At 43.5% G+C, this 17711-nt stretch overlaps 1 protein-coding gene across 7 annotated transcripts in view; it reads right to left on the bottom strand.

The window, feature by feature from the left end:
• The window catches only part of SPATS2L (spermatogenesis associated serine rich 2 like), a 202276-nt gene that overhangs the window by 72826 nt on the left and 111739 nt on the right, over positions 1 to 17711 (bottom strand). For all 7 annotated transcript variants that reach the window (XM_019523180.1, XM_019523185.1, XM_019523181.1 and 4 more), the window contains one exon: positions 9813 to 9921. In XM_019523180.1, the coding sequence (XP_019378725.1) occupies positions 9813 to 9921 (109 nt within the window). The remainder of the gene's footprint in view (positions 1 to 9812; positions 9922 to 17711) is intronic.

The raw sequence follows: 17711 nt of genomic DNA, 5'->3' as shown, positions 1-17711 counted from the left end.
CATTCATGCATCTGTCTTTGCAACTGATATGGAAGATTTTCCAAAGAAAACAGTGATAGTAACGTTCTAAAGCTTTCAGGTGTTTCTGACACATTGGCCAAATTTCACACCCATATCCAGTAACAGGGTAGAGATGACACTAGCTTGGTAAACAAGAAGTTTGAGTCCTGATGTTGTGATCATCAAACACTTGCTTTCAGAGAGGTCCAAAGGCATCGCTGGCAATTTTATTCAGCGTTGAATATCACTGCCTACATTCACTTTTTGGGAAAGGGTAGAAAAAATGGAAAAGAGCATTGGTGCAATCACACACCCTGGCTTGGCTCCAGTTCTAATAGTGAACAGATTAATTTCTGAGCCATTGTTTATGACAGCTACTGCCATGCCATCATGAAAGAGTCTGATAATGGTAACGCATTTTGGCAGGAATTCAAATCTCATCAGGATCTTCCACAGCAATTCTCTGCTTAGAGAAACCAGGGGTGGCCAACCGGTGGCACAACTGCCACCAGTTGCACAAACAGCCTGTGTGTGTGTGTGACAAACAAACAGCAGTCAGAGGAGGGGACAGGCAGCACAGTGACAGACAGGACAGAAGAAGGTACTGAAGTGATATTTGGGGAGGTTGTAGGGTAGTTTGTGGCATGCATACCAAAAAGTTTGGCCCCCACTGTTATAGATCAACTAAATCAGAGATGTATGGCAAGAAGTTTTGTGAGCCTGAGCTCACTTCCTCATGAACGGTGTTAATATTCTAACTCTCAATTTTGAGTCCTTAACTTCCTCTTCCTCATCACAGGCCATTCTTTTAGAATCTGAACTTCACTAGAGTTTCTCTATAAGGTGAAAATCTACCCTGCTTTATGTCTGACTTCACACTAACATGGCTAGCTACCTCTCTCAGATCACTAAAAGGTAAGTTTGTATTAGGTGGTTTTACTGAATGGGGGCCTAAGATGAGTAACTAGGACTCTTAAGATGGAGGCAACTACTGAAGAGGTGATGGTCTGGTTACATGGCCACAGCAGGATTGAGCCCAGTACCTGCCTGTTGTTCCCACTGCAGGCTGACGTGAAGGGTGGTCTCCAAATCCGGTGCTCAGTGCGGTTGGCTGGGGAGCAGTTCCCCAGCCCCCTGGGTGTCTCGCTAATGTCTGGGAGCATCCATAGCACAAACCCTTTGTTCCAGTAGTCTTAGCGGTCAGCCACAACTGCTGCTACGTGGTACAGGAGTGGCATATGCTTGGGGCAAGTGGTGTAGGTCACTGCATTATGAATAAGGGCACCATCTATGGGTACCATCTTCTCTCTAGGCAACTAACAAACATCAGCCACATGATGCAGTGTTGGTGAACCCTCGTCAGAACTGGGAATGGCCAGCAAGATTGTCTGTCAAGCTCCCTCGGCTGGAGGTGGTACTGATGGCCTGCACAGGGTATTAAACATTAACATCATCTAGACTGGCTGTGCGTTGAGGTTGAGGAGCTTCCACAGCCTTTCTGAAAGTCCATTAGGTGGCACTGTCCAGCTCTTATAGGACAGGTGACAATCACTACTGATGCCCCTTAAGGCCTTCAATCTGAAACTGGGTGCGATAGGCGGCCTACTCGGGGCCAGGTCTCATCCTCAGTTAGCCTACCTGCCTCTGGGACAGTCCACCCAGTCTCACCTGCCACGGCTTGCTGTATAAATAACAATGTAAAAATGTGGGAGGCTGCCCATTTAATGCCCTGATGCCTAGCGCATTATACACAGCTCCGACTTTTCCTATACTGTGTTCCATGCCTTTCAGATGGCATCCAAAACAAGTTCTTAACTTTGGACCCAAACTCAGCCACACCACATCTGAGGAATTACTGGGGTCTCAGCCTCTGGCTCAACTGTAGCCTCAGGTGTCCGTAGACTTACTCTAGCCATTCTGCCCCCTCCATGGGGCTTCAACTAATAGCCTCATACTAGGGCCTTCCACCTATGCCCTTTCACTAGGGTTCCTACTCATGCTGACACACTTGTGGGGCTGGCCCATGTGCAGCCCTTCAAGTTGTCCCTTCAACCCTACTCTGCATGCCCCTGGTGCAGCCATTCAGGGTGCCTCTGCACCCCTACTCTACACCCATCACGCACAGCCCTTCAGGCCACCGCTTCACACCCTACTCTGCGCAGGCCTCTGCACATACTCCTTCACTGGGGCCACTCTGTTGCCCCCTCTCATTGGGGCCACTGGGATCTTATACACCATGGGGCTCAGGTGCCTCTCTCTAGGCGTGCCTGGCCCCTGTGCCTGGCCCTACAATGGGGTTACCCACTAGGATGTGGGAGCTGGGGCATTTAAGGCACCTGTTACTCATCTTTGATTGAGGAGGCAACTGGCCTGGCATTTCCTGGGGACCACCCTGCCACGGGCAGACCCACCACACCACCCTATCCCAGCAGGGTGTAGTTTTCGGTCATGCACAAGGACCAGGAGCCTCCTGCCATCCCCATAGCTCCTGCCCTTACCTTCAAGACGTTGTGATCAGCAGCTCCAGCTGGGTGGCGTTCTCTCCATGGCTGCAGCCAGCAAACTGCTGGCTCCCCTGAGGGCCTGAGTTAAAAATAGAGGCTGCTCAGCCCCCTCCTCCTATCACAATGCCCTTCTGCAGTCAGGTGACCACCTCATCAGGGCCGGCCTGCACATGTCAGCTGTACTGCTGCCTGTTCTCAGCCCTTAAAGAGGCAGGCACCAAAGGTGCCCTGCCACATTGGGATTTGACGGATGCCCAAGCTGAGGTCAGTGCTGCCTCAGCTGACCAAATGGGCTAGCACCATGGCCATTCAAGGGATTCATGGCCAACTAGGCCATCGTTCCCCTCTTAAGGCCACCAGGAGGGACAGAGTTAACCAACACTGAGATAGAAGTGGTGCTGACTAATTTGCTGTATTGTCAAGGCATCTCAACCCTGCCTTGCCTCCCATGGCAACAGGTTTCTGATCCCAGTTTATCTATGTCCTGCTGCACTGTTTCCTCTTTCCTGTCATTTCCAGTCCAAGTTGCCCCCTCCTGCTGTGCTATTTTTCTCTATGGCTGGGCAATCTTATAATGAGTATAATAATCATGCAGTCAACAAATGGCTATTAATGGATTCAAGGCAGTTGTCACTAGACTTCTGTCTCAGGTTGGACAGGTCAGCTGGGGCTTCAGCCCCAAATAACCTGAAACAAACAGGTACCCTGCAGGGGTCACCATAAATAGCTTGTATACATAACTAACAGTAGTCAATTCTCTGAAATAGCCTGGATAATATACTAAGAGTTATATAAAAGTGTTTAAAAATGTCAACATTTTACTCCAATATTTCCTGTAAAATAACTTTCATTTTCAGAAGAAATATTAGTATGGTATAAAGGCTTTATTAACATTCTTAGGATGATCGGCATAATTCACTCTTCAAAAGTTGGCCACCTTAAACACACACTAAATAAAAAACTAAGTGGCACAGAGGCATATTAAACTCATATATCTTGTTTGTGCCCAAATGTATGACAGGATAAACATAATATTTGTTAGGGTGAGCCCATCTAGACTTGAGTAGGCGCGCCCGAGCCTTGGTTCGTGGTATCTTCCTTGTGCAGCCACGTTGACTGTACATCAGTTCCCAAGGGAAGCCCCGATACTCACCAGCCATGTCTTGGTCTTCTGTTCTAATGCAGGAGGTTCCCCTCTAGTTGGGCCTTGCTTGGAGGTGCCATCAGCAGATGGTATTGGGGCTCCACCTCCCCTACACCCCTTCCATGTGCCAACATGCTGGACTTGTCTGCATGGTAGATTGTTGGAATCTCTTGGATGCCGGCCTTTGCAATGTCACCCTGATCTGGCCTCACAATGTATTTTTGTCCTGCCCATGGGTTCTAGTTGTGGGCTGTCTACTGGATGCAAGTCACTTTGGCTGGACTTGGCCTGCTGTGTCCTTAATGGACCCAGAGGGTCACTCTCCTTCTCTGCAGCTGCATCCCTTCTGACACAGCCAGGCTGGTGGGCTTTCTGTGCTGCTTCCCAGAGTCCCTGAGGACCTCTAATCCCTCAGCCCCAGACATACACTATGGGCCTGTGCTCTGGCCTCAGGGGCAACGGAAGTTTACAACAGAATCCGAACAAACTGTAAAGGGATGGGAAGATAATGCTCTCCCCTCCCAACTCACGCACCCTGTGTGTGCATCAATGGTTATTCCCTTGGCATCCTCTCTGGATCCAATACTGGGCACTGCTCTGTTGACAAGCAGACTCCTCTTTGGGACTCTGTCCTCAGTCCCTGGTCAGAGTCAGTGCCAGCCATGCCATCTGGGAGCTCCAAGCAGCCTTCCAGCAGATGCCCTCCCCTCTTCTCCCTGGCAGCCAGCTTTTAAATTTTTTGGCCGGTGCTGCCGGCTGGTGTCACTGCTCTGCACCAGCGCCAGCCTCACAGTTAAGCAGCTGATGAAGTGCACGGGTGGTTTCTCTCCCAGCTGCCGGCTCTCCACCATTGTTCCTGCAGCCAGTAAACCTGTTCTTGTCCCAGGGCTTTTGGAGTTGTTCCTCTGGGGCTGCATGGTTTTCCTACCACGGTTCTTGCCCCGGGAAAGAGGTTTCCACCCCTTTTCTCGTTACTCTGTGACATAGGGATTAACAAAAATTGCACTGGATTTTCACTGACTGGCTGTCTTGTATGCATTCTGGCCCCTGGCTTCTTTTCTATTCTATAGGAAGAGCACAGACCAACTGCAGATGCTTTCTCAGTCTGACAAAGGGTGTTTGTACCCAAAAGCTTGTAAAGAAGAATTTTTTTAACTATTTTAGTTGGTCTAATAAAAGATATAGGATTTACCCAAAGAACCTTGTCTGCTTTAAGTGCCTAGTGACACAAAGACAACTAAATACATGAGTATAAGGGTATTGTAAGGTAGCTGTTTTAGTGTGATGTCAGGCAGAAGGCAGGGCAGCACTCACTCGACTAACTCATTCAGAGTTATGATAAGAATTAGTATCACCCTGCCCTGCTTTTTGAGTATAAGTGTATGAATCTAACTCCCTGTAGAACTCTACGTTTGCACCTGTAAAGACCTTTAAGGCTGTGTCCAGACAAACATGACTGTGTGGTACGAGGCACTGCAGATGCGTCTGCAGCACCACATACCACACATTTAGGTGTTTTCCACACTGCAAGGGAGTAGCATGGGATAGACAGAGGTGTGCTTTGACCCTGGGAGATCCCAGGATCGAAAAAAAAGAGTGAAGAAAACAAACAAAAGTCAGGTGGCACACACAGGGACAGTGTGTGCCACCCCAAACTAGAGCCTGGCTGGCCGCAGCCACAATCCAGCCACTGGCCAGACTCTGAGCTGCCGGATCACTGCTGCTGCAACCCCAGGAGACCCCCAGGGCCGCAGGTAAGGCTGCTGGGCCCAGCCCAATGCTGACCCCAACCTCTCCTATGCCACCCAAAGTAACTTGCTACACACCAGAGGGCATGTGGCACAGGCACTTCCTAGGGACAAGTAGCAGTGGCACAAGGTGTGGACACAGCCTAAGTGTTTAAAGTTCTGCTTCCACGTATGGACAGAACCACCTCAGCCTTGCCAGGTCTGAGCTGCTCAGCACCCATACCATGTCTAGGCCAACCAGGTTGCTTGGGCTAGGAATTCATTGTCCTCTCTCTGTGTAACATCCAATCTGGCAGCTATACCCTTAGTGCATCTATGAGCTCAGGATTCATATAGAACAGAGGTGGCTACTTTCAAGCAGAAAAAATTAAGGAGAAAAATGGGGAGGAAGAAGAAAAAATGGCACTACTTCTCTGAAGAGCTGCTTAATCATTATAGCATGCATTTAGATGGATGAAATCTGAGATTTAGTTTCTGCTGCAAAGGTTGTTCATGTATTACATTAAACCAACATTAGATAAGAGACAGAAGCAGTTCTTGAAACAGAGACTGGAATCCAGGACTGTCCTCTCCCAAGTGAGTGCCCTAACCACTAGGCTATACAGTGAGAATCACACATGCACTCGCTCATGCTCTTTCCCCCCAGCTCTCCTCCACTTTCTTTCTGAATCAATGAATTCTTCATTTTCCTGTGAAGTGGAACACTGCCTCTTTCATCAGAATAACCTATAGTGTGTTAGTTAGGGCACTTCTAGGAGCAGGGAGAAGTTTGAATATCTCCGGGAAAGAGGACATTGCACCCAGGTAATCCACATGCTGGGCAAGTGCTCCACCTTCTGAACAGGACCGGGTGCCTCCTTCTAGCCCAGAGTAATGTACCTAAACCCCAGAGAGAGGAGGGGGAAGCTTAAGAAACAATCCTCTCCATCATTTCCTAACACCACACTGGCAGCTGTGGATCCCATTCTAAGGCAACTACCTCTCCCCATACATTGCACAAGGAGTTTAGATTCCTAGCTCAGAGCTGTAGATTTCACTCTAGAGGCCAGTTGCCTCACTTAGGAACTACACTGCTCAGCCTTCTGGGGTTACCGTATGTCTGGGTTTCCCTGGACATGACCTCTTTTTGAGCCCTCTGATCTCCATCCGGGCAGATTTTTAAAAATCAGACCAAATGTCTGGGATTTTGCTTTGCTCCGCCGGTGACAGCAGCAGTGACATGCCAATACCCTGCTTCTGTTGTTCCTCACTGCCAAGCCCCAGCCCCCGCAGCTGCTACTCCTTCCCAACCCACTGACTCCAGCCCTGCCAGTGCCCCTCATTCCCAAACTGCAGTACCCTGTCCCCCCTCTCCCCGCATGATGGTGCTATTCACTCCTGACCTGCAACTCTCTCCCCCCCGCCCCCCACTGGTGCCTGTCACTCCTGCCCCGCTGGCACTGCCAGCATCCTGCACTCCCAACTCACAGACCAACCCTCCTCAGTGCCCCTGACTCCCAACCCGCAACCTCTGCCCTCCCCACCCCCAGCCCTGCCAGAGGGGCCCCAGCTGCCTTGTCCTGATTGGGCAGGAGCACAATGGTTCTGATTCATGCAGGCAGAGGCGGAGTGGGTCCGGCCCCAGCGTGGGCTGGAGGGAAGAGGTGAGCAGGCTTGTGGCACGCCCTGCCCTGGAACGGGGCTGCCATGCTGCATCAGGCAGCCTGATCACAGTCCCCTCCACCATTCCTTCCCACTCTCCCCAGACAGTGTCTCCTGGCCACTCCACCCCTACCAGCACAGGCACTGGCCCATGCTACCGGCCGGACACAGAGGTCCTCGCTGCCCTCAAAGATTCCCCACCCCTGTTCCCCTGCTGGAGGGGCATGCAGCCCCTCTGCCTCCCCTGCCCTGTCGCAGCCCCAGTCCCTACCCCCCTGCCCTGACCAAATGTCCAAGATTTTGCTTTTCTTCACTGCTGGGAACAGGGGGAGGGAGATTGGAGGCAGCAGGAAGCACCACATGGGTCTGTGCGTGCCTCCGCAGCTGCAGGCATGTATGTCTGTGCTCCCTGCTGCCTCTGATCACCTCCCCCCCCCGCCATGTGACATCTTTTTTGGATCGGGAAATATGGTAACCCTATACATATACTGGATTTCCTTGCACACCACATGCCCCCACATAACACACACTTTGTTTTAGAAGGTAAAATGTGAAAAAAAAATCCAAAGTCACAGGCAGGAGCTAACAGCATGCAGGAGCTCACTCACCCTCAGCCAGCTTACTGGCTGCTTCACACCAAAGCTACAGTGTTAACCCTTTCACAGCTGCTGCTAAATTGTTAACAGCTTTTGGTGGCTCTGCCAGAAACTACTGCCATTCAGCAGTGTCTGTGAGGAGATTAAAACTGGACTCTCCCACTGCTGCTTGCTAACCCACAGAGAAGGGGCAACCATTCCAGCACAGAGTCTCCATACTTTTGTTTCTCCATGATTCTGTTCTGATAAAGAAAGTCAGCAACGACTTTCAGGCTTAAGACGTCATATTTGGAGGGCTGATTTTTTTTAGAGAAAAGGAGCATGTGATACATGAGTTAAATATGATATGTCTCATTGTCTATGCCAGTCTAAGCGTCTTGCTCAAGATCACAGGAAGAACACAGCACAGAACTGAATTGGGTCTCCCGAATCACAGACTAATGTCATAATCACTGGATCATCCTTCCTCTCTAACTTAAGACAAGATGCAATGCATGAGTGTAATAAAAAGAAAAGAGAACTATTATAAAGCACCTGGGTGATTATGTATATATACTAAGGGTTCAACAAGCTATGTAATTAAACACACACACACATACACACACAATTAAATACCAGAAATTTCCAATGGCTTTATCTTAGCTCATATTAGCTGGCAATTTCTTTAAGTACTACAGCAAAAATTAGTTTTCAGATGGTATTTGAAAATGAGGGTACTGATGTTACAGACTAGACTGAGGAGGCTCTTACATTCATAAGATATGCTGTGAAGAAACTGCAAAGACAGAAGAAACCACTGCTTTAGAAAGAGAGCCCTGAACTAAAATGATCTATAACCCTTGTCATTACCCTCTGTGGCATCCACCATCATTGGTTGAAAGATGCCAGAGAATACAAGTCTTGACTGTTCCATTTAACAGCTATTAATGGATCTATTATCTGTTAATTTATGTAGTCCTTTTTTGAACCTGGCTATACTATCTGCCTCTACAATCTCCTGTGGTTATGAGTTCTACAAGTTAACTATATGCTGCATAAAATAGTATTTTCTCTTGTTAGTATTAAACCTGTCTCCTACTAATTTGAGTGGGTGCCAGTTTTAGTGATCTGGGACTTGCTGAAAAACAGTTCACTATTCACTTTGTCTACACTTTTTATGATGTTACAGACCTCTATCATATCCCTCCTTTAGCCTTCTCCTTTTCAAACCAAAAAGTCCTAGCCTTTTTAGGCACTGCTGGTATGGCAACTGCTCCATACCCCTGATCAATTTGGTTGCCCTGTTCTGTACCTTTTCTGATTCTACTACATCTTTCTTGAGATCCAGAGACCAGAACTACATAGTGTTCCATATGTGGATGAACCATGGTTTTGTATAGCAGCATGATGATGTTTTGCATTTGGTTTTCAATTCCTTTCTTAATGATACCCAACATTTTATTGGCTTTTATGGTGGCCGCTGTACATTGATCTGAGGTTTTTAGAGATCTATCTACAATTACTCCAAGGTCTCTTTCCTGAGTTGTAACAGCCATTTCAGAACCCAGCATTGCGTATATATAACTGAAGATACTTTCGCCCATGCTCATTACCTTGCATGCCTTCATTGACATGGAAGTTCATCTGCCATTTTTTCACCCACTCACTCAGCTTGGTAAAATCTTTCTGTAGCTCTTCTCTGTAAGTTTGAGATTTGACTACCCAGAACAATTTAGTATCATCTGCAAACTTGAAAGATTTCCCTATGCACCTCCATTTCCAGCTCACCGATAAAAATGTTGAAAAAAACAGACCCCTATGAGACCCCACGTCTGACTTTCCTCCACCCTGCATATTGGCTATTTAGCCCTACCTTTTTGCTTCCTATCTTTTAAACAACCCTCAGTCCATGAAAGAACCTTCCCTCCAATCCCATGACAACTGCGTTTTTTACATCTTTGGTTAGGAATTTTGTTGAAAGCTTTTTGAAAATCCAAATACATTAGGTCAACTGGATTCCTTTGTCCATGAGCTTAACAGCTTCAAAGAACTCCAGCAGATAGCTGAGGTAAGATTTCCCTTAAAAAACATGTTGACTCTTCTCCTGGCCAATCATTTGTCTATGCGACTGCTGATTTTATTCTTAATTGTAGATTACAGCATCTCTTCTGCTTCAGTGAAATATGAATATTATACTCACCATCCATAAAAGCTTGAACTGCTTTGTCTACATTGTTATCAAACTGCTGCAGCACCAGAACTATTTCATTATTGCTTTTGTTAGGAACAACTGATCGGACTGCACTGATCTAGAAAAAAACAAAGACAAAAATATGCAGTTTTATCATATTCGCTCAGATGAAATGATGTCACTGAAAAGAAAAAAAAAGTATGGTTTTATTATTTACTTGCAATTTTGTAACAGAATATTTGTACAAAGTAATATTTCACAATTCCCTTCCTAGTATATGTAATAGCCACAAGCAGCTTCTTGGAGAGATTAGTACAGAGAACTGATAGCCAGGAGTCCTATGGACAAAAATTAGTTTCCATTACATGTGGTGTAATGGCATGATTTAATTAACATAATTTGGCCCATGGTTTCTATTCTTGGAACTACTACTCTCACACCATGACTTTCAGCAGGCCATGTTTCTTGTCTTACCCTTGATTTAATCATCTGTGAAATGAGTTTAAAATGTAACCATCTCAAACAAGAGTATTTATTCCTGGTTGCAATGTGTTTTGTGATCCTTGAATATTTGCAAAGAATTCTTATTGATAAACAAGTCATATTTTAAAAAGAAGGGAGCATATAAAGCTAGTTTTAGAAAGCAAAAATGGCAAACATGCATTATTCAATATATGTTTATTATATATGTAGTCTGGGTGCATCCAGATGAGTGTGTACATGTGCTTTGTGGTGCCTCAAACCTGTTTGAAGCACTGCAAACCGCACATGGCCCACGTGCAGCTGTGTGCCGTGCTGCAAATTTGCAGTGTGGCACCAAAATTTGACACTCCCAGTATAAAAAAAAAAAAATGCCAAAAAAACCCAATGCAGCACATGTGCCAGCACACTTGAAGACATGGTCCTCCAGGGAGATGATCTGGCCAAAGCATCTCCCCTCCTCTAGTTGTCCCTCAGGTCCTCCAGCATGGCATAAGCCAAGAGGAGCAACACAATGGCAGTTTTCCCAAGGCAGGGCAATTTGCTCCACACCAAACCACTCACACAGGGGCGTGCACAGTGGCAAAATGTAGCGGCAAAATAAACTGACAAAGGTGCTTGGCAAAACTTAAAAAAATAGAGAAAATCGGTGCCAAAATGTCTGGTTTGTCCCAAATCAGCTTTTAAAGCTTTTCTATCAAGAGATCCTGTATTGTTATAAACTTATTGCACTGCAAGTATATAATTAAATTGTACCAGTAGCCTGTTCAGGAATAGACTAAGTATAAATTATGTGGCTATGTAACAGTAAAATATTAGTGAAGCAGCACTGAGAGAATGGCATCCACAAGCTGGAACTCAATTTACACTGAAGGCAGTGGTTGCAAAGCTTTTATTCCCCTTTCTTTCATTCATGATTGCATGGATCACCTCCTTTCCCATTCACAAATGTGTAACATCCTTGTGGCAATTCTTGCCGTGAAAAAGTCTGTTTTACTTTCTTACAAAAGGAAAGTGCTTAGTATAATTTAACTGTCCTTAAATGTAGCAAGTATGGAACTTTTACATGGCTTCTTGGCCCTTCTTTCCAATTAGAAATCTGCAGGCCCACAGACACATCTGGAAACAAGGAAAGGAAGCCAGGCCCTTAGGACCAGCCAGCCCTCCACAGAATGAAGTTCAGAAACAGCTGTTGAAGAAAATTAAATGGGGTTCTTGTAGACAGCTGTGGGGTGGAGAGCAATATAGACAAAGAGAACTAAGACCAGGACACATTTCAGGCTAGAATAACCACCAAGGATTTCCAATTTGTATTATACAGGCTCTGAATATTTGAATGTTTAACTGAAAAGCCTGAACCAAATACTAAACTCTGTTTCACCCCTCCCAAAATCATTCATTCCTCCTTCCAAAAGCGTCCAGACATTCTCTTCATTCTACATTCTGACCTTTCCTCATTCTCATTTCTTTTTCACATCTATTCATTATCTTCATCAGACATTTCTCAGGAACAAGGATATTCATTTTCTAAACCTTTTTTTTTTTTTTGGAAACATGATTTTTTCCTGTATCTGCCTTATGTCATCATCAGGTCTCTAGTCACATAGTATTTCTGAGATCTATAGATATAACTCTTTTTCCTTATAAGTCAACAATATTGTTGCATTCTGTTTTCAATAATGTAAATGTTCTTTTGATTTTAGAGATCTGTCAACAGGCAAAAAAATATATGTAAGCACATTAGCATAAGGCTCCATCTCTAATACTATTCATATTCACCATTATTCAAAAAAATAAAGCATTAATAGTTATTTCATAAATATACTTACAGCAGTACTCTCTACGTGCTAAGTAATATATAACATTTATTATTCTTACAGTAGTACATAAAGTTTCATTTTGATAAGTAAGTAACCCCCAGAAGATGATGCAATTTCCCCCAAAATTTCAGTTTGCACCCAAAAAAGCAGAACCTCCCCACCTTTTTTTCCCTCGTGCATTCAAATTTCTAGTTATCTCTACTGGTTACAGATTCCAAATGTGTGGGTTCAAAATTCAGTCACATCAACTGGCTAAACACTGTTGATATACAAGAACTGATTTAGCTCAGGATCTGATCTCCCTAAGGAAGACTTGCATGGCTTCATCCCAAGACAAGTAGAGACAACAAATAGAGATGGTAGGACTAAGAGCATGGCATAGGGCCATGTGGTAAACCTATACACACTGAGAACAAAGGAGAAAATTTCAGTGTAGTGTAAATCCACAAAAGTAGCAATAATTTATTATCAGTACATATCTTACCCTAATATTAGCACTTCTAGATACTGCATAGCAATATGAAATGATGTGAAGGTATTACAATTTGTCCTTAGACAAGGACTCACTGTTAAAGCAGTCCCTTATTATGAGATCTGAGACTCAAGTTTTTTAATGATTACTATCATTATAACACCAGGGTTTCTTTGTGCAGATTAAAAATACTTAGGAAGAGTATACTGTGATTGAGTCACTGTTTGCTTATTTATGTGACTGTTCAAGTTTAGTGACTGCAAGCAGAGGTATTGTTTCAGTAACCTAGGTAAAAAAAAGAGTTGGAAGTCTATGTCCAGACCCAGCAGACAGGAATTCACTTCATGCCGAAACACTTTTACAGCAGATATCTGTGCTGAAAGATCCAATAGAGGCTAATGACCAAACCATACACGTATAAAATACTTAAATGTTAAAGTTATGAATTTAACCCATAAAAGCAAGAAAATAAGTTGAAGGAAAAATGTCCTCCAATAGAGAAAAGCAATGGAAATATTGGCAAGCCTCTGAAAGTAATTTCACTGTGGGTAAGTCATGGGAAGTTCAGTTTACCCTATGCATTTCTTCTTTTCAGGTGCATATTACAATCTTAAAACAGATAACATCAACCTAATTATCACCTCCTTTGAGAAAAAGTTTTAATATTATCATATTTACTTGAATTCAAGACAAGTTTTTTTCCCCCCATTTAACATAGGGAAAAATGCTCCTTGCCTTGAGGCAGATACAAGCAGGGAAATGGAAAGCAGGCAGCTGCTGCAGTTCTGACTGCAGCCCCAGTGTAGGGGTGGGGTTGGAGCTGGAGTCACAGCTCCCCTCCCCTACTGATGCCTCTGCCCCACAAGCACCTGATGCCACTTCTTACCCTCTGGTTCTGGCCCTGGCTCATAAAGGATGGAGGGAAGGGGCAGGCATGAGACAGTGCAGGAAGTAGGAGCAGGGAGTGGTGATGGAGCTAGATGGCCAGGGTCAGGCCACTTGATTCCCCCATCTCTGCCTCCTATCACCTGCCTCATTGCCTGCCCTCCTACTGCTTGCCCCCCACCATCTTCCTTCCCATCTTTCCCCTACCATTGCTTGTCCTACTACAGCGGTGGAGGGGATGAATTTAAGATGATCCCTTAATAATTAGACTCTACACATGAAAAATTACAGAATCTAATTACTCGGGAATTAGCTTAAATTCCAAGTCATCTTGCATTTGAGTAAATGAGACAGTGTTCCAAATACTGTAACTCCCTATGATTACTAGCACATAATTCACAAGAGTCAGAAATGAATTTAGCCCATACTTTTATATCTTATCATCCATAACAAATGGGTTAAGAAGGTGATTCTTTGGTTCATTAGTCTCCTTTTCTGTACTAATAAGCACTATAAAAGTAGTAAAACTGTATATGCCACTTTCTCTAAGAAGTGAGATTCAATACATAGAGGAAAGCTAATAGAGACCCCCAGATTTTAGACTGCCTAACATTTTCCATTATAAAACATTCTTGGGACTTGTTTGGGAAAGCTCCCACATTGATATTTGGCAGAGAGAATGCCTTTAGTCTAGAGAGATGTCTTTTCTTTATCACACGAATTTCTATTCTGATTTAGTTGATTTACAAGGTATTAAAATGGACAATTCCTTACTTTCACTTGAGTTCCTTGTAAACAATTTAGCATTCTGCCAAATAATAAATGAACAAACACATTCTAAAGAACTCTGTCCATACCAGCATTTCAATCTCCTCTTCCAGACACACCACACAAGACTGAAGTTGCCCCATCTCCTGGGAGAGGAGAGTACGCCAGCTAAGGGTCTAAGGGGTGATTCTACTACTTCTCTTCCTGTTACCCCATTAGCTCAAATGACACTGAAGCCCTGCACGCCATAGATTAGCCATGCTCTTAGCTCATATCTAGAGTAGAAGTAGAAATCCTGAGAATCCTGGGATCCAGAGCTTTCAGTCCATTCAAGCAGGACTGGATACAAGAAGAATCCTAGGATCCCAGCAGCCTGCCAAGCAAACTGATGCTAAACCAGACTATGTATCAGCAGAAGTTTGTTGAAATGGATATATTTCCAAGAATCATTCTGGTTTTGATAAACTGGTATTCTTCCATTGAAAGCTGTTTCACTGAAAAATTCCCAACCAGCTTTATGCAGGATGGACTTACAAGGGGGAACAGGTGACAATAAATATTAAATTTCATAACCTTGAAATACTTGGCTAAATAATGTTTTAACAAGTTTTGTGTATGTAATAATAACATTCAGTCATCCTTTTCATACGAGTTGTTCAAAGAGATTTTAACCAAATACATGCAATCATGTAGGGATGCTTTGATTCTGTTCCTGCATCACTAATAAACTTTATGTTAATGAAAACAGGGTTCCGTGACCCCTTAGGGAGAAGGAAATGCTCTCTGCAGCCCAATACAGTTGCATCACTGAAATTTCACAATCTGGTTGTCTCTTTACGATCTGCTTTATGTCAGCAAGCAGACCTGACTCAAATGACACCACATTCTCCTTAGAGTATATTGTTGATTGCAACAACCCAAGGGCTTCCAATCAAAAGTAACCCTTTCATGCCCAACCATGGGATATCCCCAAAAGAGATACTTTTCTGGCAAGGGAAATAATGATGTGAGGGAATTAACTTAGCCTTACTGTAACTAAGGACTCTATTGCTTACTACTGCTGGTGGAAAAAACCCCAATTTGCTAACTTTAAATTTATAGTGTAAACCCATAATTTTTTTAACAGCATACGAACAAAATCTGCAGAGGTGCTTTGAGGAAACACAATTTAATATTCCATGTAATGTCACATCAATAAATACACATTTATGGTTTAGAATGATCACTGTAAAAAGGATAAAAATGTCATATAAGTTTGAAAGTTTGTTTAAGAAGCAATAACATAGCATCTGGAAAAACCCAAATATTACAAGTTAGTTTATTTAATAACTGGGGTTGTTTGTTTTTTTTTAATCTGGAAGAACTCCAATTTTTTTCCTTTCACTAAATGAAAAATAGTGCAATTCAGACTAGGGGAAAGTCCAATATTTTTACCGGCTCCATGAATCATCATGTCTTGATCCAGTCAAGATTTGTAATAATTCCATGTCCTCATTTGGTTGTAGGACAGGCATTCAAGGCTGTTCACAGAATTAGCTAACACATTTTCTAAACCACTGATAATTATTTTTTATGTGCTCCATCCTGGTAATTGAGATCAGCTAAAATGTTTTCACTGACAGTACCTACCTTCCTATGCCTGAGGGCTGGTTACAAAGCATATTTCCCTACTTGCCTAATGGCACCTGAGTATTCTCTCCCTGAGGTCATGCTGCAAGGACTGCTTATTCAGGATTTCAATCTAGGGAATACCTTAAGGACAATAAGAAAATTAAAATATAAAGCCCCAGTTCTGTGACTACACACAAACAGACCCCTGCATCCATGCATAGCCCCATTTAAGATCCTAATTCAGCTAAACACTTTGAGCACATGCTTAATTTTCAGTGTGAGCTTAAGTCCTATTGGCTTATATGATTTTCTGAAGTAGGACAGAATAAAGTACATGCTTAAAAACATGATTAAATTTTTTGTTGACTGTGTGCTTAACTTCCACTGAAGTAAATGGGACTTGAATGTGGGCTTAAAGTACTTTGAAGAATCAGCAGCCAAGTTAACGGTGCTCCATATAGCTTTAGGTGCTTGAACACACTTGAGTCCTAAGTCACATGTCACTGGGAATGTGCCAGCAACCACAAAAAAGTTCAAGTGACATCCAAATTTAAAACATTAGGAAGTTCCTTCAGGTTCTACCCCAGAACATGTCCTTCCAGACACATTCTGCTGTTTTTCATAGGATTGTGTTTGTTTTGGATCAAATGAAAAAATATCAATCTGATTTTAAATTGTAGGTAAGGAACAATATTTGCCTGACTAGTAAGACATGCAAATAGAAGAGTCTATATGGGACTAGAAGACACTGAAAATCTGGCCATTCCTGGCTTCCATTCACCCAAAATCTCACGGAAATAAGATGCGTATCTCTTAGGGCTATCCGTGAGCTTGAAAATAAATAAATATTGCTTAAACTGGGAAAGCAGTAACGGCCTACTCTTACCTGAAGCCAAATTGATATTTCCATTTATTTACTGGGGTCCTTCCTGTTTCCTATCAAGTCTCAATTGGTTTCCAGGCAACTGTAATAACACCGCTGGTAATAAGCATTAGGCAGTAACTACCTACTGCCTCTTTTCTTTCCGGTTGTCTCCTTCCCCTTAATATTTTCCACAGAGGATGATGCTTCTGATGAAAAAGTAACATTTCCAGGGGTTAAACCTTCCTGACAAAATAGCAATTTAAGCTTCATAGCTTAGAGTTCATATTTCACTGCTGCTCTGAAACCACTATGAAATGTTATTACTCCATTCCATTATTGAAGTATTTTCCATTTTTACTTATTCCTGGCCTTGATAATTAACAAGCTGGTTAGTCACCAATTTTGTTTCAAAGCCACTGAACAATGCTGAAATCATTATGGTATTTATCAGCTCAACATAGCTGAACTAAAAAGATGGATATTTATGAAATTTGAAGCACCTTTCTACCATATTTATTTCATCATATACCAATCACCAGCTGTAGGATTTAAAGTTTCTAAGGCTGTATCCTCACTGTAACCAAGGACAGACAGTAGTGAAGCTCCAGTTAGATAGACTGAAACTAGCTAAAGTATGTGTGCCCATGATGAAATCAAACCTGACTGAGAAGCAGACCTAGCCTAATACCCTAGTTCTGCAAAAGCATCAGCTAGTGTGCCCCAAAAGAAGTTTCTAAAACAGCATGACATCAGATGAAAAAACAGGATTGTGTCAGTAGAAGTGGGTCAATTTAAGGATGGCAATCTATATGCACTACTTAAAAGACCAGATTTTGCAGCATACTAGAATGAAGGACCTGATACAAACGCCAACTACACGAATGAGTATGTGTCCACTGATCTGAATGGGGTTTGGATCAGGCCCAGGGAACTCTCACTGAGAATCAACAAAAGCATGTGAAACACCTACAGAGTTAAAGCTTAAAAACCACAGTACAATCTGAAAC

This window comes from Gavialis gangeticus, unplaced genomic scaffold, assembly GCF_001723915.1.
Source record: "Gavialis gangeticus isolate Ggan-Ray unplaced genomic scaffold, GavGan_comp1, whole genome shotgun sequence".
NCBI classification, from domain to species: Eukaryota; Metazoa; Chordata; order Crocodylia; family Gavialidae; genus Gavialis; species Gavialis gangeticus.
The sequence above is the reverse complement of the archived record's forward strand: the minus strand, read 5'-3'. Positions and strand labels throughout refer to the sequence as shown.